The sequence below is a fragment of the Balaenoptera ricei genome, chromosome 6 (genome assembly GCF_028023285.1).
Source record: "Balaenoptera ricei isolate mBalRic1 chromosome 6, mBalRic1.hap2, whole genome shotgun sequence".
Taxonomy (NCBI): domain Eukaryota; kingdom Metazoa; phylum Chordata; class Mammalia; order Artiodactyla; family Balaenopteridae; genus Balaenoptera; species Balaenoptera ricei.
This window is the reverse complement of record NC_082644.1, coordinates 52,786,604-52,807,309: the sequence shown is the minus strand read 5'-3', so window position 1 is coordinate 52,807,309 and position 20,706 is coordinate 52,786,604. Positions and strand designations below refer to the sequence as shown.

The 20,706-nt window shown below is 38.8% G+C and overlaps 2 protein-coding genes across 4 annotated transcripts in view; one reads left to right on the top strand and one right to left on the bottom strand.

Annotated features, from left to right (window-relative positions):
• Window positions 1–20,706, top strand: part of FOCAD (focadhesin) — a 311,371-nt gene that overhangs the window by 252,949 nt on the left and 37,716 nt on the right. For both annotated transcript variants that reach the window (XM_059924644.1, XM_059924643.1), the window contains 7 exons: window positions 5,276–5,423; window positions 7,301–7,420; window positions 8,958–9,080; window positions 15,335–15,412; window positions 16,094–16,165; window positions 17,794–17,896; window positions 19,763–19,843. In XM_059924644.1, the coding sequence (XP_059780627.1) occupies window positions 5,276–5,423; window positions 7,301–7,420; window positions 8,958–9,080; window positions 15,335–15,412; window positions 16,094–16,165; window positions 17,794–17,896; window positions 19,763–19,843 (725 nt within the window). The remainder of the gene's footprint in view (window positions 1–5,275; window positions 5,424–7,300; window positions 7,421–8,957; window positions 9,081–15,334; window positions 15,413–16,093; window positions 16,166–17,793; window positions 17,897–19,762; window positions 19,844–20,706) is intronic.
• The window catches only part of HACD4 (3-hydroxyacyl-CoA dehydratase 4), a 110,860-nt gene continuing 106,789 nt past the window's right edge, over window positions 16,636–20,706 (bottom strand). The window contains exon 6 of one of the 2 annotated variants that reach the window (XM_059924649.1): window positions 16,636–16,920. In XM_059924649.1, the coding sequence (XP_059780632.1) occupies window positions 16,778–16,920 (143 nt within the window). In that variant the 3' untranslated portion in view covers window positions 16,636–16,777. The remainder of the gene's footprint in view (window positions 16,921–20,706) is intronic. The other variant, XR_009503652.1, reaches the window with a different exon arrangement.

Sequence of the window (20,706 nt, the reverse complement as noted above, 5' to 3'; positions counted from 1 at the left end):
CACCATTGAGAACCTGGATTGTACCTTTTTGGACTTCCCTATATTTTGGGACTTCAGATTTGGATCTTCTGGCATTGAAGTTACTAGGAAACTCAACAGAGTATAAGCACTAACCTCCAATTTATTAACTCATTTACTTCATGCTATTATGGGCACTGTTCAAATATGAGTTAAATCAGTGTTTACCAAAAAAATCAGTGTTTAAATTTCTGGCCTTTAGGAACTTATGATGTAAAGTTACATTCATGGATGTAGCCTGTTAAGTTCAGACTAACAAAAACATAAATGGTAGAAGTACTGCAAGTATCATGTATTTCATCATGTGTAAATAAAGTCAGATCTTCACTTAGTAGGTGGTAGTTATGAGATCTTTCACATGCAGGCTAAGGTTGGATAAGAACGCTTGAAACGCACTCACTTTATCACACTTTAAAGTTGAACACGTCAGAGATGAAATGACATGTGAAGAGTGTGGTTTTGAGTATGGGCAAAGAAAGAGTTCGGTGGCATGATTCAAGTCTCTTAAATTTAGAAAATGATTAATGGAAGGGATAGGGTCATTTAACTGTTTGGGGGGCTGGTGAAGAGTTGAGTTTTTTGAGCCTAATTCATGTGTTGGTGGTGCTGCCTTTTACAGCCAAGGAGTAAGGTAAGTTTCTGTCCTTTCCTCTCCCCTCTCCCCCTCTTCCTTCTTTCTCCTGCCTTCCCACAAAGGTGTCCAACATATCTGTAGCTCAGGGTATTATAAAGCTGGGGAGAAAATTGTGCTAACATGCTGCACACTTTCAGCCAGCTGGAACAATCAGGAGTGACTCTCACGTATCAGCTCCATGAGTTTGCAGGAAGGTTGTTTGAGTGAAGGGAGGGCCATGCGGATAATTGAATTATCCAAAGTATGGGCATTTATGCATTTACAACCTTCATATGTCTAAGCATATGTAACTTTAAAATTAACTTTTTATATTAACAAGGTTCGTGTTTCTTCATTCTTACCTTCTTTCGTGATTCTTACCTTCTTAATAAGCAAATGTGTTTGGGAGAAGGAAAGGTGGGCCTCCATAGGGGATTGAGCCTACAGATTCAAGTAGGAAAGGGTCATCAGAAATTTCCTGTCCGTTTAGTAAAATCTTGCTCGCCTTTCGGCACCAATTAAAAGCCCAGGTCCTTCAAGAAACCCTCCCTCTATTCTCTCCAAACTCTGTTTTTCCTAGTTAATGAGGTTTAGTATTTTGTCATTTCTAATGCTTTGTGGGTGTCCACGCTTAGGTAGTTCTCTCTTTGGTTTTGGGTTCCACTAATACTTACTGAGCAGCACCATATTTTGCTAGGCCTTTTCACATCCGTTTCTCATGTAATTAAGCCCTGATTCCAACCTAAATATTGATACTAAAGCAGGAGTCACCATCACTTCAGTTTACAGATGAAGAACGTGAGTCTCAAATAGGAGACTGGTTCAGGGTCACGCACTAAGTGGCAGAGCCAGGAGAGAAACCTAGGTAGTCTGACTTCAAAGCCAGCTTGCTTTCTCTTGCTTAGCACAGCATGGAGAACACATTTCAGTAGAAAGAAAGCAGGTTGACACTTGACAGTGTGGTATTGATTATTTTTTCTGACATGTGGATGTTGCCTATCATTAAAAGCAGAAGAGAGATTCTAACTCGGCCCAGACCTGGTTCATAGCATAAAGTATTCCCCCATCCAATGAGCTTGCAGGAGTCCGGGGCAGTCCTCTCTCACCTGAAATATCGGAGGCGTTACCCAAAGGTAGTTAATAGATCTGGGAGCATGCTACCTCAAGTGATAGAATTCACCCACAGCAAATTTACCACGCTTCCTTGGTTTAATGGATGTGTCCCTGCTGAGAGAACCGAGCACCTGGTCTGGTGTTTGGGGTCCTATCACTTACATTTTGCTGCCATCTAGTGGTACTTATTACACCATTTCAATCTTCACAGCCATAACTAGTCATGTTATCCATCAATGACCTGAGCATTGGTTAATTACTGTTGAGCTTTCACAAATATGATAACATTTGTATAGCACTTTGTAAAGGGCAAAGCACTATACAAATGTTAACTGTTATTAGAACTAATTATTAGATGGCCTAGTACTTAATCTGCAGAATAGCCTACAATAAACTAGGGAATTGGAGATTCATCTCTGGTTAATTTTAGAAAAATATATCATGTCCCAGTTGATATAGCAACACACATATCAGAATTATGAGCATAGCTTTTAAGACTCAGAATTTCCTTTGCCAGTGATATTTTAATACACATGGATAAGAGATTCAAATAAGTAATGACATAATGGGGCATATCATCCTCTTTATCATTTGTTAGTATTCTTATAGGAGATTTATGTTAGCAATTCCAAAACCTCAATTTTATATCTAACACAATTTATTTCATCTGTTCAGGACACCAACACTTAAGTCCTTTTTGTTTTCAATGGACAGAAAGATGTGAAAGCTATCTCTGCCCAAGTTATTCTTGGTTTAGAGCTGGTAGAACAGTGAAGCTAGAATGAGGAAAATGTGTAGAAATGCTGAACTAAGCGCCAGAAGAATCTTTAAGACTTAGGACAAAAGATACACACATTAAAATGTAGAAGATTTGGAAGTCAGAAGGAAACATCAGGAACGAAGCTTTAGGACTACCTTCTTGGTACATGCTGGAACAAATTAGACAAAGTAGAAAGAAACAGTTCAGATGGTCAATAGATGCATACAATCTAACATTTTTATTGGCACCCATATGTACTTAGTTAGACTATATATTCGTATATCATAACAGTCAGCTAATAACCAAATGAATAGAATCGTTGGTGACTGTTAACCTTGCCCAAGAATAATTCTGCTGTGATAATTTTAGGTAAATGTAAACTAGACACTGAGATGTCTTTTTCTAGACCTTTGTGCCCATGTGCCTTGAGATGGTGAAAGAGGAGCTTCAGTCCAGCGGATAGAGATTTTTGTGTGCCCAGAATAGCCAGAAAAGCAAGACCTGTCTATTATTTGAAAAAGATGAACCCCAGTAGTTAAGTGAGCTTTGAGAAGAATCTTTTTTCCTCATAAACCTGACACCTCTTTCTTAAATTAGTCTAGGAAAAAATAGAAATTGAGTTTTCTTGATTGAATCTTGGATGATATATTCAGTGAATTTTACCACTCATAAATTTTGCCTCCAACTGAACATGAAAATCAAGCCTTGGGTTTTTTTTGGGGGGTTTCCCCCCTATAGATTTTCTCTCCACTTTAGATTCTCTTGAAACTAAAGAGAATTTGGTCAGTTCTTCGGCATTCAATAAATGTTGGTTGAATGCCTGTCCCTGTCAAGCAGTGTTACTAGGTGCCACAAATACTGTGGTGAGGAAAAAACAGAAAAGGTACCTACCCTCATGGAGCTTGCAAGCTAGTGAAGGACATGGTCAGTAATCAAATCAGTTCCCAGATAATCTTCATCGGAGTGTATCATTAAAATTGTCTGAAGTAAATTAGTACAAGGTACTATGGGAAAATACTAAGGAGGTTCCCTGCTGGGCCAGGGCAGGTATCCCTGAGGAAATAACATGTGAAATCCTAAGCATAAATAGCAGTTACAAAGTTAAAGAGGGAGCAAAAGTTAAATTTTAAAGTATTAAATGATATTTGTCTAACAATATCTTTGGTCTAATTTCAGGTTTTCATATGCATCAATATAGAAAGATGGCCAAAAAAAACCTTTCCTGTAGAGTATAAATGAAAACAAAGACTTTAAATCCATTCTAATCAGCAGTAGGCTTTCCTCTTTCAGAAATGTGATTTGTCTCAAAAGCACACAATGTTCAGATGTTAGATGCTGATTTAACTCATTGAAATATGCATTATGCTAGTTGAGCTGGTTGTTAAGTTCATGTAAGCGGGAACAGCAGTTCTGCCTGACTTGGATTATTGCTGCAGTAGCTTCCTGACAAAGGATTTTCTAATGCCAGATTTTTGTGCAATAGAACCTAGGAAAACACACCTGAGACGTTGCCTTCTCATAAGCATTCCATCATGGCATCACACAGGGTGCCGGGAGGGGCCTGGGTTTGGCAGTTGAAACAAGGCTGGAAATCAAAAAACCCTGTCTTCTGTCCATGCTCTGCTGGAAACTCTCTGCATGACCTTGAGCAAATCCTGTAGCCTCTCCATCCTCTCGGGTATCTCTTATCGGATGTGGAAGCTCCATTGGCACAGAGGTGTCAGGGGAAGTAACTAACATGTTCAAGAAACTATGTGAAGGTCTTGACGCCAGCCAAAGCGATAGATGCTATATAAGAGCAAAATGACATAACATACGGGCATTGAAATATGTTATTGGAGAAATGCCCTGGAATGTCTTCTTAAGCAGTAGATATCAGGAAGAGAGGCAAGCCAAACCAGAGTGAGGATGATTTCTGAAAAAGTCAGCATTTCCTCAACTTGAAAAACAACAATGATGGTAAAAACTTTTTCAAAAGAGTAAAAAATTACCCCCAAGCCATATTTATCCTATCACACTAACTAGAAGTTTTCTGGAAGAACAATTCTTTTCTTTAAATGGATATGTATTCTTTCAGGAGAACTGGGGCACAAAGCCCAAGATTCCAATTGAATTGTCACATGGGGTAACTTTTGACAAGCCTGTCATTTGTCCATTTTCTCTTCTGACCCAGTGGTACTCGGAGGGATCAGAGGGGAGAAGAGGATTAATGTCATTGTGCACAGACAAATACACAGTTTCTTTGAGACAGAAATTCCACTTGTTGAAGTTGACTAGGAAACATGAAGCACTTAGCAGTACCTCCTAATTATGCCTTGCATTTATCTGCCCCTCCTCCCCCCGTTATTAGTCAGATGGCCTCAGCTCATATCCTGAAATTTAGGCTTTTCTCTCCTTATGCAGTTAATCATAGTGCACTCAGCATGATTGGGGGAGGGCAGTCAGTGGAGAGAGGACCACAGCATTTCTCTAAGTGCAGGAATAGAACTGGTTTGACTAATTTTTATGCCTCCTTCTCTTACAGAGTTTAAGTCAAACTATTTCATGTATTTATTTGTTTTCTCCATTGGGTACATAGCACTGGCATGGGCCACGGACACATTTTGATTGGGGGGGGGGGTTGGTCATGGAATACACCTGTACACCAGGCAGCAGAATTAGAATCCAGCCATCTTACCTCGGGCTGTAGAGCACTGGTAACTCCCATGATAAGTGAACAGCAGTGGCGTGGATTTCTTACGATTTTCACTCATCTTTTTTTGGCATCCAAGCACGGGCTGTATACTGGGAGTTGGACTTGTCCTGTCCCTCATGAGCCACAGCAGCCGAACAGAGTCGCGAGTTCACGTGGCGGCCTCGCTTCGGAAGCTCTCCGTGTACCTAGATGACAGCGGGGGCCAGAGCAGAACCTTTCAGGAGGTAGGAGACCAACATTCCAGTTTCCTTCCCTCTGCTGGCTTTTGTTTTCCTCTTGCTGCTTATTTTCTACTTCTTCTGTTTTGGTAACTCTGAAATTAAATCCTTCCTCAGTTTCAGCTGGGCTAAGGAGAAAATCTGAGTGGCAAACAACCTACAGTAGATCATAAGGTTTTCAAATAGTGCAGCTATTTAAATCAACTTAGACTTACATGTGGCATATGAGAGCCTTTAGTGAATACAAAAGCCTAACTCAGCATCACTAGAAGGCAGTTTCTAAGAAGAGCTGCAATTTCTGGAGGAAGGTTAAATGGAGATTTTTTAGAATTAGGCTCCGTCCAAGTATAACTTTAAGAAATGGCAGGAATAAGCTTAAGAAACTGCGGATCGAAAAGGCATTTGATTTTTTTTTAATGTCAGTAAGCATGAAAAATTATTGAGGAAATTCCCTTTACCACACATAATGAAAAGATTTTTCTGTGATGGTGCAAAAATATGCAGAATTGGGATCCGGGGCTCTGGTCTGTGTGTTGACTGCGTCGAGCAGGACGTCTGAGGCCTGTGTGTCTGTGAGCCCAGGTGAAGCCGCGCCGCTGTGGGGCTCTTCTCTCTGGGAGGAGCCTGGGCCGACCTCTTGGCCTCACCAGATTCCCCCTCTCATTAGAGCAGATCCTATTTTCCCCCGGCCTGCCCACGAGCTATTGATGAGCACATAATGGCTGCTGTGTTTCCCCGCTCAGCTCCTCTGCTTTCAGCAATAGGACTTGTTGAATCAGTGAATTTCTTTGGGGCACAGAGGGTTGCAGTTTTGTTCTAAGACATGCACCACATTTCCATTTTTAAAGCAGTGCAGCTCACAGTTGGAAAGTACATATTTTTTTTTGTTAAGCCGAAGGAGAAAATGTTACAACCACGGAGCAATTTGATTAATAAATGAAAGCAAGGCTTTTATAATTGATGCATCTGTCTGCCTTGATGGTTTGATTTAGAAGGCCTCGAGCAAGCAGTTTTGGTTGTTCCTCCCCTCTGATTTTTATTATCCAATTTCTACCTTAGTAACTGCCTCTTTTTTTCATGTTGTATCAATCAGTGTGAGGAGTTGAACATTTCTACTTTGTCTTAACAGCATCTTTGTTGAGGAAGGGATTCATCATGAAAATGCAAGGTAGCAGGGAGGGATGAATAACCTTGATTTGGAAAAATGGAAACTCAAATAGTTGGAGTGACTTGCTTAAAGTTACTTAGCCAGTCAGTGGTCAATTTGGGATATACACTCAAGTATTGTTTCTACTCCCAACATTTTTTAAAAAATTTATAATTTGTTCATTTATTCATCTATTTATTCATTTGCTTATTAAAATCACACCAGTGCTCTGAAGTGAGTAGTATTATCCCTATTTTACACAATTTATCTGACTCTAAAACCCACATTCCTCGTCCGTCATGCTTCACTACTTCTACTAGGGAATCTTAATGTAGCAGCGTTTCACTGCTTTGAATTTCCTCTCCGGTTTGGCCTTGGATCAGAGCACATGGCCATTAGTAGTGTCCACTGGTGATGAAAATCTACTTCTACTGTTGAGGGAACTTTTTGATTTAGCGTCTAAAGACCCGGGTTTGAATCTCGCCTCTGTCACTTGCTAGCTATGTGTAATTGAGCCTCGAAGATTTTATCCAGAAAGTAGCCATAATGACCCCCATCTCATAATATTGTTATGAAGTATAAGTTAGGCAGCAAAACAATGCCCGGTCTATAGTGGGTATACTCGAATCCAATCCTTATCCCAGGGATAAGTTTCACAAAATATTTGTGTCAACTAAACCTTGTTCTTTTATTTCCCCTCACGAAGACATGTGTTTCTGCTCTCTTTTCTTCTCAGGTCCTTGCCTATACCCTCAGCTGTGTATGTACATCTGCATTCAGTGCCGGAATTATCGAGGCTGTGGAGGCTGAAGATATTATGAATAAGCTTCGACTGTTAGTGGAGAACAACCAGCAGGTTGGAATTTCTGGTTATTTCTCAGTGGGTCTCAGGCTGCTGCCAAGTCCTAATTCTAATTTACTCTGAATTAGACTATAATGTGGTATGTTTTGTGCCCAGAACTGAGGAACTTCTAACTCTTGTCTTGTCCACAGCTATAGCCAGTATTCACAGACATCTTTTTCTCTCTTTATCCCCTATAGACATTTTTTCTTTTTTGGTCTGAGTACGAAAGTCTTTTCTGTCTCTCCAGCTATTGCTCTGTATTTATAAAATCTTAAAACACGTGGCTAGGGAATATAAGAGTTATGTAAGGCTAGAAACAAAAATTCGTAACAATAGGAATACATAGAGTAATCTGATAAAGTAAAGCCTCAGCAAGTTCAAGGCAGAGAAACTCTGCTCATTGCTAAATATATAGGAAAATTTAGATTCCTGCAATTTAAATGAAATACCCTTAAAATATTCCCTCTGAAATATTAGTCAGCCTTCAAAAGGAAGAAAATTCTGACATACACTATGACATGGATAACCTCAAGGATGTTATGCTAAGTGAAATAGGCCCGTCACAAAAAGACAAACACTGTATGATTCTGTTTATATGAGGTATTTAGAGCAGTCAAAAGCATAGAGACAGAAAGTGGAATGGTGGTTGCCAGGGGCTGAGGGAGGGGGAATGGGGAATTATTGTTTAATGGGTACAGAATTTCAGTTTTGCAAGATGAAAAGAGTTCTAAAGATGGATGGGAGTGATGGTTGCACAGCATTATGAATGTACTTCATACCACTGAACTGTACACTTAAAAATGGTTAAGATGGTAAATTTTATGTTATGTTTATTTTACCATAATTTTTAAAAATTGAAACAAAAATGTTCCCTCTGATCACACAGGCTCTAGAATTCCCCTGTTTGTATTTTGTTTGCTCAGTTCTTTGTTTTTTAGATTTCTCCAAAGTCTTAATATTGGCCATATTGGATTACTGCAGGATTCAGTCCAGGTTTTAAGCCTGTGTTGTATTGTATTGTTATTATTTTATGGTTGTATGCCTGCTCACTTACAGTCAGAATAGATTTTGCATTGTGAATCAACTATACTTCAATAAAAAATAAAATTAAATTAATGTAAAATCAGAAAAAAAAGAGTAGATTTTGCAAACACCAAAATATAGAAGTTTGCATATGCTATGCTCATTATAGGATATTTTCTCCTCTTGTTTGGGGGATGACTGGGCTTGGGTGATTTACCTTGGTGTTTTCACCCTAACCCCCTTCTTAGAATTTGGATTGTTTGACCCAAGTCAATCAGTAGTGTAGTATTCTTTTCCTAAAATAAACCACTCACTGAAGCCGGATTCCATACAATTAGACTGCAGTTTCTGTTGCAGACCGGTGTAGATTTTAAAAATCTGCAAATCTGTGATTTTTCAGATGGCAACAGAATGTGTCTATAGGAAAGGGAGCCCTTAAATGTGCTTGTTTTGCTGTATATGAACATTCCTGATCTGTGCCATTCTTCTTTTTTTCTTACCTCTTCTTTTAATTTATTTTTAACAGACTTCAGGTTTTGCCCTGGCGTTAGGAAACATAGTTCATGGTTTGTCTGTGTGTGGACATGGAAAAGCTGAAGACCTGGGCAACAAACTGCTCCCTGCCTGGATCAGAATTGTTCTAACAGAGGTAGAAGGACCTCCTGCATGTTATTTTATATTTTTATAAAGGAAAAAGAGCTACTTTATTGGACCATTTATAGGTGCTGCCAAGATATATAGCTTAACCATAAAAGAATAGGCAATTTCAAATGAAAGAGACACATGTACTTTTTTTTCCTTTTTAATTTAATTTTATTATTATTTTTTATACAGCAGGTTCTTATTAGTTATCTATTTTATACATATTAGTGTATACATGTCCATCCCAATCTCCCAATTCATCCCACCTCCACCACTACCACCCGCTCCCCCCCTTGGTGTCCATACATTTGTTCTCTACATCTGTGTCTCTATTTCTGCCCTGCAAACCGGTTCATCTGTACCATTTTTCTAGATTCCGCATATATGCATTAATATACGATATTTGTTTTTCTCTTTCTGACTTACTTCACTCTGTATGACAGTCTCTAGGTCTATCCACGTCTCTACAAATGACCCAATTTTGTCCCTTTTTATGGCTGAGTAATATTCCATTGTTTATATGTACCACATCTTCTTTATCCATTCGTCTGTCGATGAGCATTTAGGTTGCTTCCATGACCTTGCTGTTGTAAATAGTGCTGCAATGAACATTGGGGTGCATGTGTCTTTTTGAATTATGGTTTTCTCTGGGTATATGCCGAGTAGTGGGATTGCTGGGTCATATGGTAATTCTATTTTTAGTTTTTTAAGGAACCTCCATATTGTTCTCCATAGTGGCTGTATCAATTTACATTCCCACCAACAGTGCAAGAGGGTTCCCTTTTCTCCACACCCTCTCCAGCATTTGTTGTTTGTAGATTTTCTGATGATGCCCATTCTAACTGGTGTGAGGTGATACCTCATTGTAGTTTTGATTTGCATTTCTCTAATAACTAGAGATGTTGAGCAGCTTTTCATGTGCTTCTTGGCCATCTGTATATCTTCTTCGGAGAAGTGTCTATTTAGGTCTTCTGCCCATTTTTTTGATTGGGTTGTCTGTTTTTTTAATATTGAGCAGCATGAGCTGTTTATATATTTAGGAGATTAATCCTTTGTACGTTGATTCGTTTGCAAATATTTTCTCCCATTCTGAGGGTTGTCTTTTCGTCTTGGTTATAGTTTCCTTTGCTGTGCAAAAGCTTTTAAGTTTCATTAGGTCCCATTTGCTTATTTTTGTTTTTATTTCCATTACTCTAGGAGGTGGGTCAAAAAAGATCTTGCTGTGATTTATGTCAAAGAGTGTTCTTCCTATATTTTCCTCTGAGAGGTTTATAGTGTCTGGTCTTACATTTAGGTCCTTAATCCATTTTGAGTTTATTTCTGTGTATGGTGTTAGGGAATGTTCTAATTTCATTCTTTTACATGTACCTGTCCAGTTTTCCCAACACCACTTACTGAAGAGACTGTCTTTTCTCCATTGTATATCCTTGCCTCCTTTGTCATAGATTAGTTGACCATAGGTGTGTGAGTTTATCTCTGGTCTTTCTATCCTGTTCCATTGATCTATATTTCTGTTTTTGTGCCAGTGCCATATTGTCTTGATGACTGTAGCTTTGTAGTATAGTCTGAAGTCACGGAGTCTGATTCCTCCAGCTCCGTTTTTTTCCCTCAAGATTGCTTTGGCTATTCGGGGTGTTTTGTGTCTCCATACAAATTTTAAGATTTTTTGTTCTAGTTCTGTAAAAAATGCCGTTGGTAATTTGATAGGGATTGCATTGAATCTGTAGATTGCTTTGGGTAGTATAGTCATTTTCACAATATTGATTCTTCCAATCCAAGAACATGGTATAGCTCTCCATCTGTTTGTGTCATCTTTGATTTCTTTCATCAGTGTCTTATAGTTTTCTGAGTACAGGTCTTTTACCTCCTTAGGTAGGTTTATTCCTAGGTATTTTATTCTTTTTGTTGAAATGGTGAATGGGATTGTTTCCTTAATTTCTCTTTCTGATCTTTCATTGTTAGTGTATAGGAATGCAAGAGATTTCTGTGTATTAATTTTGTATTCTTCAACTTTACCAAATTCATTGATTAGCTCTAGTTTTTTGCTGACATCTTTAGGATTATCTGTGTACAGTATCGTGTCATCTGAAAAGAGTGACAATTTTACTTCTTCTTTTCCAATTTGTATTCCTTTTATTTCTTTTCTTCTCTGATTGCCGTGGCTAGGACTTGCAAAACATAAAAATACATGGTTTTTATTCTTCCATTTGTTAATATGGTGTATCACATTGATTGATTTGCATATATTGAAGAATCCTTTCATCCTTGGGATAAATCCCACTTGATCATGGTGTATGATCCTTTTAATGTGCTGCTGGATTCTGTTTGCTAGTATTTTGTTGACGATTTTTGCATCTATGTTCATCAGTGATATTCGTCTGTAATTTTCTTTTGTTGTAGTATCTTTGCCTGGTTTTGGTAACAGGGTGATGGTGGCCTCATGGAATGAGTTTAGTAGTGTTCCTTCCTCTGCAATTTTTTGGAAGAGTTTGAGAAGGATGGGTGTTAGCTCTTCTCTAAATGTTTGATAGAATTCACCTGTGAAGTCATCTGGTCCTGGACTTTTGTTTGTTGGAAGATTTTTAATCACAGTTTCAATTTCATTCCTTGTGATTGGTCTGTTCATATTTTCTATTTCTTCCTGGTTCAGTCTTGGAAGGTTAACCTTTCTTAGAATTTGTCCATTTCTTCCAGGTTGTCCATTTTATTGGCATAGAGTTGCTTATAGTAGTCTCTTATGATGCTTGGTATTTCTGCAGTGTCTGTTGTAACTTCTCCTTTTTCATTTCTAATTTTATTGATTTGAGTCCTCTCCCTCTTTTTCTTGATGAGTCTGGCTAATGGTTTATCAATTTTGTTTATCTTCTCAAAGAATCAGCTGTTAGTTTTATTGATCTTTGCTATTGTTTTCTTTGTTTGTATTTCATTTATTTCTGCTCTGAACTTTATGATTTCTTTCCTTCTGCTAACTTTGGGTTTTGTTTGTTCTTCTTTCTCTAGTTGCTTTAGGTGTACGGTTAGATTGTTTATTTGAGATTTTTCTTGTTTCTTGACGTAGGCTTGTATTGCTATAAACTTCCCTCTTAGAACTGCTTTTGCTGCATCCCATAGGCTTTGGATTTTCATTGTCAAAACGAAACACGTTGTCGTGTTTTCGTTGTCATTTGTCTCTAGATATTTTTTGATTTCCTCTTTGATTTCTTCAGTGATCTCTTGATTATTAAGTAACATATTGTTTAGCCTCTATGTGTTTGTGTTTTTTACGTTTTTTTCCCTGTAATTGATTTCTAATCTCATAGCACGTGGCCAGAAAAGATGCTTTTTATGATTTTAATTTTCTTAAATTTACTGAGGCCTGATTTGTGACCCAAGATGTGATCTATCCTGGAGAATGTTCTGTGTGCACTTGAGAAGAAAGTGTAATCTGCTGTTTTCAGATGGAATGTCCTATAAATATCGATTAAATCTATCTGGTCTTTTGTGTCATTTAAAGCTTGTGTTTCCTTATTAATTTTCTGTCTGGGTGATCTGTCCATTGGTGTAAGTGAGGTGATAAAGTCCCCCTCTATTATTGTGTTACTGTCAGTTTCTCCTTTTATGGCTGTTAGCATTTGCCTTATCTATTGAGGTGGTCCTATGTTGGGTGCATATATATTTATAATTGTTATATCTTCTTCTTGGATCGATCCCTTGATCAGTATGTAGTGTCCTTCCTTGTCTCTTGTAACAGTCTTTATTTTAAAGTCTATTTTATCTGATATGAGTATTGCTACTCCAGCTTTCTTTTGATTTCCATTTGCATGGAATATCCTTTTCCATTCCCTCACTTTCAGTCGGTATGTGTCCCTAGGTCTGAAGTGGGTCTCTTGTATACAGCATATATACGGATTGTGCTTTTGTATCCATTCAGCAAGCCTGTGTCCTTTGGTTGGAGCATTTAATCCATTCACATTTAAGGTAATTGTTGATATGTATGTTCCTATTACCATTTTCTTAATTGTTTTGGGTCTGTCTTTGTAGGTTCTTTTTTCTCTTGTGTTTCCCAAGAAACACTGCTTAGAGAAGTTAGAGCAGTTCCTTTAGCATTTGTTGTAGAGCTGGTTTGGTGGTGCTGAATTCCTTAGCTTTTGTTTGTCTGTAAAGCTTCTGATTTCTCTGTCAAATCTGAATGAGATCCTTGCTGGGTAGAGTAATCTTGGTTGTAGTTTCTTCCCTTTCATCACTTTAAATATATCGTGCCACTCCTTTCTGCCTTGTAGAGTTTCTGCTGAGAAATCAGCTGTTAACCTCATGGGGGTTCCCTTGTATGTTATTTGTTGTTTTTCCCTTGTCACTTTTAATAATTTTTCTCTGTCTTTAATTTTTGTCCATTTGATTACTATGTGTCTCAGCATGTTTCTCCTTGGGTTTATCCTGCCTGGAACTCTCTGCGTTTCCTGGACTTGGGTGTCTATTTACTTTCCCATGTTAGGGAAGTTTTTGACTATAATCTCTTCAAATATTTTCTCGGGTTCTTTCTCTCTCTCTTCTCCTTCTGAGACCCCTGTAATGTGAATGTTGTTGCATTTAATGTTGTCCCAGAGGTCTCTTAGGCTTTCTTCATTTTTTCATTCTTTCTTCTTTATTCTGTTCTGCAGCAGTGAATTCCAGCATTCTATCTTCCAGGTCACTTATCTGTTCTTCTGCCTCAGTTATTCTGCTATTGATTCCTTCTAGTGTATTTTTCATTTCAGTTATTGTATTGTTCATCTCTGTTTGTTCTTTAATTCTTCTAGGTGTTTGTTCTTTAATTCTCCTAGGTCTTTGTTAAACGTTTCTTGCAAGTTCTCGATTTTTGCCTCCATTCTTTTTCCGAGGTCCTGGATCATCTTCACTATCATTATTCTGAATTCTTTTTCTGGAAGGTTACCTTTCTCCACTTCATTTAGTTGTTTTTCTGGGGTTTTATCTTGTTCCTTCATCTGGTACATAGTCCTCTGCCTTTTCATTTTGTCTATCGTTCTGTGAATGTGGTTTTCATTCCACAGGCTGCTGGATTGTAGTTCTTTTCGCTTCTGCTGTCTGCCCTCTGGTGGATGAGGCTATCTAAGAGGCTTGTGCAAGCTTCCTGATGGGAGGGACTGGTGGTGGGTAGAGCTGGGTGTTGCTCTGGTGGCAGAGCTCAGAAAAACTTTAATCCACTTGTCTGCTGTTGGGTGGGGCTGAGTTCCCTCCCTGTTGTTTGTTTGGCCTGAGGTGACCCAGCGCTGGAGGCTACAGGCTCTTTGGTGGGGCTAATGGTGGACTCTGAAAGGGCTCATGCCAAGGAGTACTTCCCAGAACTTCTGCTGCCAGTGTCCTTGTCCCCATGGTGAGCCACAGCCACCCCCTGCCTCTGCAGGAGACTCTCCAACACTAGCTGTTAGGTCTGGTTCAGTCTGCTATGGGGTCACTGCTCCTTCTCCCTGGGTCCTGATGCGCACACTACGTTGTGTGTGCCCTCCAAGAGTGGAGTCTTTGTTTTCCCCAGTCCTGTCAAAGTCCTGCAATGAAATCCCGCTAGCCTTCAAAGTCTGATTCTCTGGGAATTCCTCCTCCTGTTGCCAGACCCCCAGGTTGGGAAGCCTGACGTGGGGCTCAGAAACTTCACTCCATTGGGTGGACTTCTGTGTTATAATTGTTCTCCAGTTTGTGAGTCACCCACCCAGCAGTTACGGGATCTGATTTTATTGTGATTGCACCCCTCCTACCATCTCATTGCAGCTTCTCATTTGTCTTTGGATGTGGGGTATCTTCTCCTTTGTCTTTGGATGTGAGGTATCTTTTTTAGGTGAGTTCCAATATCTTCCTGTCAATGATTGTTCAGCAGTTAGTTGTGATTTTGGTGTTCTCACAAGAGGGAGTGAGCGCACTTCCTTCTACTCTGCCATCTTGAACCAATCTCCCCCAAGACACATGTATTTTTAATGCCTTATAAATGATACATCCTGTTAACCATTATAGTTTTTTTTTTTTTAACTGGCTATTTCGTCAGTGTGTTAATTTTAAAACAACACTGTGGTTTTGAAAAATAAAAAATGACAAGAAACCACCTAGAATCTAACAACTTTAACCTGTTACTCTATTCAAGTCTGCTGCCGTTCTCGGTTCAGTGACACAGGTTGTGTTGACCCTACAAATTTAGTACCATTTTGACCAGTTGTTTCTCTATGATATAATTTTTATCCACTTCAAACCCAAGGACTGTTTCCCTCTTGACATATTCTCATGCTTTGTTTTCAGGGCACCTCCACAATGCTTTGTTTGGCAGCTCTTCATGGCATGGTGGCCTTGGTAGGCTCTGAAGGGGATGTAATGCAGGTAAAAAAAAAAAAAGGGGGGGGGCCGGTGGGGGAAGAAACCTAAATGTGTACATAGTAACAGCAAGAAAAGAATACCCAATATCTCAGTATGCTAAGGAAAGAACAATATATGATCATGGTATTGTTTACACTGGGCTTTCTAGTGCGTTTATATATGGAAAATTGCTCTTGGTCAAGAATTCTTTCTATAGAGATATGTTCCTTATTTTATTTGGTTTGTAGGAATTAAACCTAGTCAACTTATATACTTTCTACAAAATTCTCTGAATGAGAAAAGTGATTGGATCCTAAGAAATTTAAAAAGCCATTCATAAGAAACTCCGTTTTGCGTCTGTGATGTTTAAGTTTATATCTATGTAATTATGCTTTCACTTTAAAACGTTTTGTATAGTGGACATATGTATATGTAAATTTACAGGTAATTCTCAGGCGTTCCTTTGTTCATACAGTAAAGGTTTATTACGTGACTGCTACATGCCACCCTGAACTGGTGCTAGGAAATCAGTGATTTCATAAAGCATGGGCCCTGCCTTCAAGGAGCTCACAGCTTTTGTTTCTGAAATTTAAGGATATAATGATAAATTATTTCACAGCTTAGATGATGATAACTCATACACTGGGAATATCATTATTTACTTCTGGGGGGATGCGGGATGGGTATTTCTCCTTTTTCTTTCAGCTGAAGTCAGAAGCCATCCAGTCCTCTCATTTTCAAGGCAGACTTAATGAAGTCATTAGAACTTTAACTCAGGTGAGAAGGGGAATTTCAGACCCTTGAGTGGGAAAACAGATATTCCCCTTTGTGGTCTTTTTTCTTTTTCATGATATAAACTGTTTTACTTAGACAATGGGAAAATCTCTGGTTATTCATGGTGAGTTCAAGGGTCATTGGAGAATGGCTTACGGCCCTGCATAATTTGCTGATCAACATACATCACCTCTGGAAAAAAAGAAAGCTGGCATTTTTGAGTTAAGTTGGCACTGGTTTCTCTTAAAAATTAAAACCTGACCTTGCAAAGAATGTCAGGCCCTCCAGACAAAGAATAGTGGAAGACAGTCAAAGGGCAGGGCATATATCTAAGCAGAATGATCAAGAGGCACTAGTTCAGATGTCGCTGGTAAAAGTATTTGGGTAAATTATGGTCAGCATTCTTCTTTTTTTTTTTTTTTTTGTACATTTATTTTTATTTATTTATTTATTTTTGGCTGTGTTGGGTCTTCGTTTCTGTGCGAGGGCTTTCTCCAGTTGTGGCGAGCGGGGGCCACTCTTCATCGCGGTGCGCGGGCCTCTCACTGTCGTGGCCTCTCTTGTTGCGGAGCACAGGCTCCAGACGCGCAGGCTCAGCAGTTGTGGCTCACGGGCCTAGTTGCTCCGCGGCATGTGGGATCTTCCCAGACCAGGGCTCGAACCCGTGTCCCCTGCATTGGCAGGCGGACTCTCAACCACTGCGCCACCAGGGAAGCCCTCAGCATTCTTCTTGGCTAAAGAATAAACATGTCCATCTGCTGAGAAATGATTTTATATTTTCAGATTTTTATTTTTAAAAAATCATGATGTTCATCTTAAAAGTACAGGATGAAAGAAGCTGAAAAAATATCACTGATGTTCCTCCCAACCTGAAGCAGTTGCTAGTAATATTTGGTCATATTTCTTTTTAAGCATTCTTATTTTCTCTTCATAGTTGTATTCTTATCATATGTAGAACTTTGTATCCTAGGCTTTTCACTTAGCATACTTGTTTTCATTCTTGCAAAATATAGCTGGTTATAATACTCACCACATAAAGAAGTTTTAGGAATTCATGCTTTTAAAAGCAAACAAATTTCTGAACAGAAGAAACTGTCTTTTGCGTGTATGAATATGAATATTCTCCAAAAAAAATTCTACTGAAACATAAGTTGCTGTAACTTGGGGAAAAATCTATAAATGAAAACTATTATTTAAAAAATCTTATTATGAATGATAAAACAGTAATAGAGCATTATTCAAAGAAGAGAACAAAATAGTATCTCCTTCTACTTTTAAAGGTATTTTAGTTTTAAGCAACTATCACCTCTTTTTACTTTTCGGATTTTCTTTTCTCATTTTTTGAAAATTCCTTTAGACCAGTCTGACTCAGTGAAACCTGAGACAACCACTGGTACCTTCTATCATGACTGATAGATTCATTCATTCATTCATTCATTCATTCAGCAACACTTGTTGATCACCTCTATGTCCCACGTTTAGTGTACTAGACAGTTGATAGTACATCTTGTATATCTCATTACCAGCCAAGCCACCACCTCATAAAAGATTAGTGACCTCCTGTGAGTGTCCTTCTATTGAATAGAATTTGGATCTTGCCCCATCATTGAACTGTTGCATTTCATTCATAGGTCATCAGTGTGTCTGGGGTGATTGGTCTTCAGTCAAATGCAGTCTGGCTTCTAGGACATCTTCATCTGTCTACTCTGTCCTCAAATCAAAGTAGAACCTCGGGTAAGATTGGAGTCATAGAACACTGGAGCTGAAAGGAGGGATTGCTGACGTGGGGCAATGTACTTTGTTAAGAGAGTTAATTTTCACAGCTACCCTAGAACAGTAATATCAGTGGTGGATATTACTGTCCCTCTTTTACATCAGAGGAAAATGGACTGTGGAGAAGTCTCCTGACTTGCCCAGGGTCACATAGCAGTAAATGATAAACATGTGGTTTGAACTAAGATCTGTCGGCCGCCAAAACCCGTGCTCTTTTCACTCTTTCTCCCTGCCTTCCTTGGAGATCAGTTTAGACATTGAATCTAACCCCATATTTTACAAATGGAGAACCCGAGGCTCAGAAAGATTACATGACTTAGGTAAAAGCTTAATGAGAAATCCAGAAACTAGGATTCAGACCCTTGAAGCTTGGAACAGAGTTCTTTTTATTTTATTAGATGTAATCATAGTTTGTATAATATTCATATTTCATTAAAAAACTCTTCATATATGGCTGGAGTTCTTCTAGCCCCTGGTTTTGAGAAAATAATTGGGTAAGTACTTTTAAAGATGTATATCTCCTTGTCCTTGGAATTAAAATCCTAGGTCTTAATGTAACAAGGCTTTTTCTATTTCCAGCTTTTTAATAAAAGTAATAAAAATATTTGTAATTCCCACATGCTTATGTATGTACTTGGAGATCTTCTGGGGAAGGCATCACTGTAATGCACTGGGACCTATAGCTACTCCTTGCTCTTTATAGAATTTTGACCACTAGCTCTCTTGGACTCATGCCAGGGAGGTTTAGGTACCAAAGATTCCTCATTAAAACCTAGTTTCACATATCCCCTGACAGGTAGTCTACAGACAGCATTACCTTGGGCCACTATAATTACTGTCTCCCTCACTTTCAGTCACTCCTCAGCTATAGAAATAGGACATGGTTCCAGAGCATTCCCAACGTAATGAACTTTAGACAAGTAGAAGCTGTCATATTAAAACTGGAAAAAGAAAAAAAAAGTATTCATATTAGAAACCCTTGGTATTGCTAGTTTTGAAGGGCAGCGCTCTCACAAGGTCCTGGTAAAATAGCATGTGTATGTCAGGCTTTTGCTTTTTCACATAGGCTTTTAATTGTTATACTGTGGAGTACACAGTCTGGCCCACATATACTGAAGGCAGGTCGTAGTGAATCATCTTATACCCAGGTTCTTTGGAGCAACATGATTGTGTGTCTGGAAAAGTTGAGCCATCTATCCCAGTAAAAACCATCTCATGAAACAATTATGTGGAACTGGGAGGAAAAGAATCTGGGAAACTCCCAGGACTCAACGAGCATAAATGTCACTCCTTCACTGTTCCAGGTCAGCAGGCACATCTGGTTATTTGCACGTGTTGGTCACATAGAGGTCCCTGCCTTATGAAGTAAGAGACTGGCTGATATTAATGCTGATTGATGTGTTTCCATAGTTCATATATCTGACTCAGGGTGCCCTGAAATAGCCCAGAGAATGGTGGTCTCATCCTAGAAGCCCAGTAGACTCCTTGCTGACACAGAGGAGGTCACTGGATTGCGGCTCATTGATGTGCCAAAGTGGAAAAGGGTTTTTTTAAACCACTTCAGTACAATTTTTGTCCTCTGTGGTTTTTCAGCCTCCACTAGATTTACCACCATTTTAGATTTGCTTGCATTGCCTAAGTGATGACTTCAAGGCCAGTCACTTAACCTAATAGAATTAGTTGCAACCGCAGAGTATTGTTCTGAGATTAATGGCATAAACACTTCTGCTTTGTCTCTAGGTTGATGTGGCAGCACGAGATCATTATCTTTCCTTCATTAGTCCCACCAGTTTCATTGGTTAATTTGATCATTTTCTGTCTCCACAGTTCCTACTGACTATAGCTATTTGCCTGAAAGCAGTTTTATTAGAGCAGCCATTGGCTTCTTCGTTACAGGAGGAAAAAAAGGCAAGTGAGCACATTTCTTGAACTCTATCATACTGTCTACGTGTCAAGTTTGTGTGCCCTCAGCTTGCTTCTGTAGAATTAAACAATACAAATCTGAAGGGGTGAATAATTTCTCCTGCCAGATCATCTTTGCAGTAGAGATGACTAGGAGACCAACCACACTAAGTGGTACATAAACATACACACTGTGTGTACTCTTGGAACTACCATATCTGATCTTGGGGGACATGTGAGTATCTTAATCTTCCTTTTGGCCATTTCAAAAGTATAAGTGCACATTACTTTTCTTGTCAATTTCAAGTGAGTGTGACCTAAAAAGAGAAAACACACATGGGTACAGTTTGTATTCCAGGACCAGACTTGGAGGTAAGTCTTCTCCCTGAACCTTGTGTGATCACTTTGTGTTGTTGGAATCACTGGCTCTAGTTCTTAATTTTAGCTTGTGTTCATTTTCTCTGCAACAGTTGTCCCTTTGTGATTCTTTGTTGCTGCCACACACAACGTAAAGACAGAGATTGTGTGCCTTTTGTTTTTAACTGGAGCCAAAATAATGCCACATAAATTATTAAATAAATGCTCTTTAATGATACACACCTACCATTTCGTGCTATGAGGAAAAAATGGATCTGAAATGAGCATGTCATGGCTCAGGAACCAGTTTTACGTAATATTCTTTCATTGATGTGTGCTAGTTTCATTCTTCTTTGGGTTGGCTGTGTCAGTCTGGGCAAAATCAGTGCCTGTATTACAACAAGACCATCCCAGTTTTAGGGGAAAAAAAGTTTTTAAGCCAATTAAAATGAAGACATCTGGAGACATCTGAAATCATTGATTAATGAAGGTCATGGAAGGATAAAATCTCA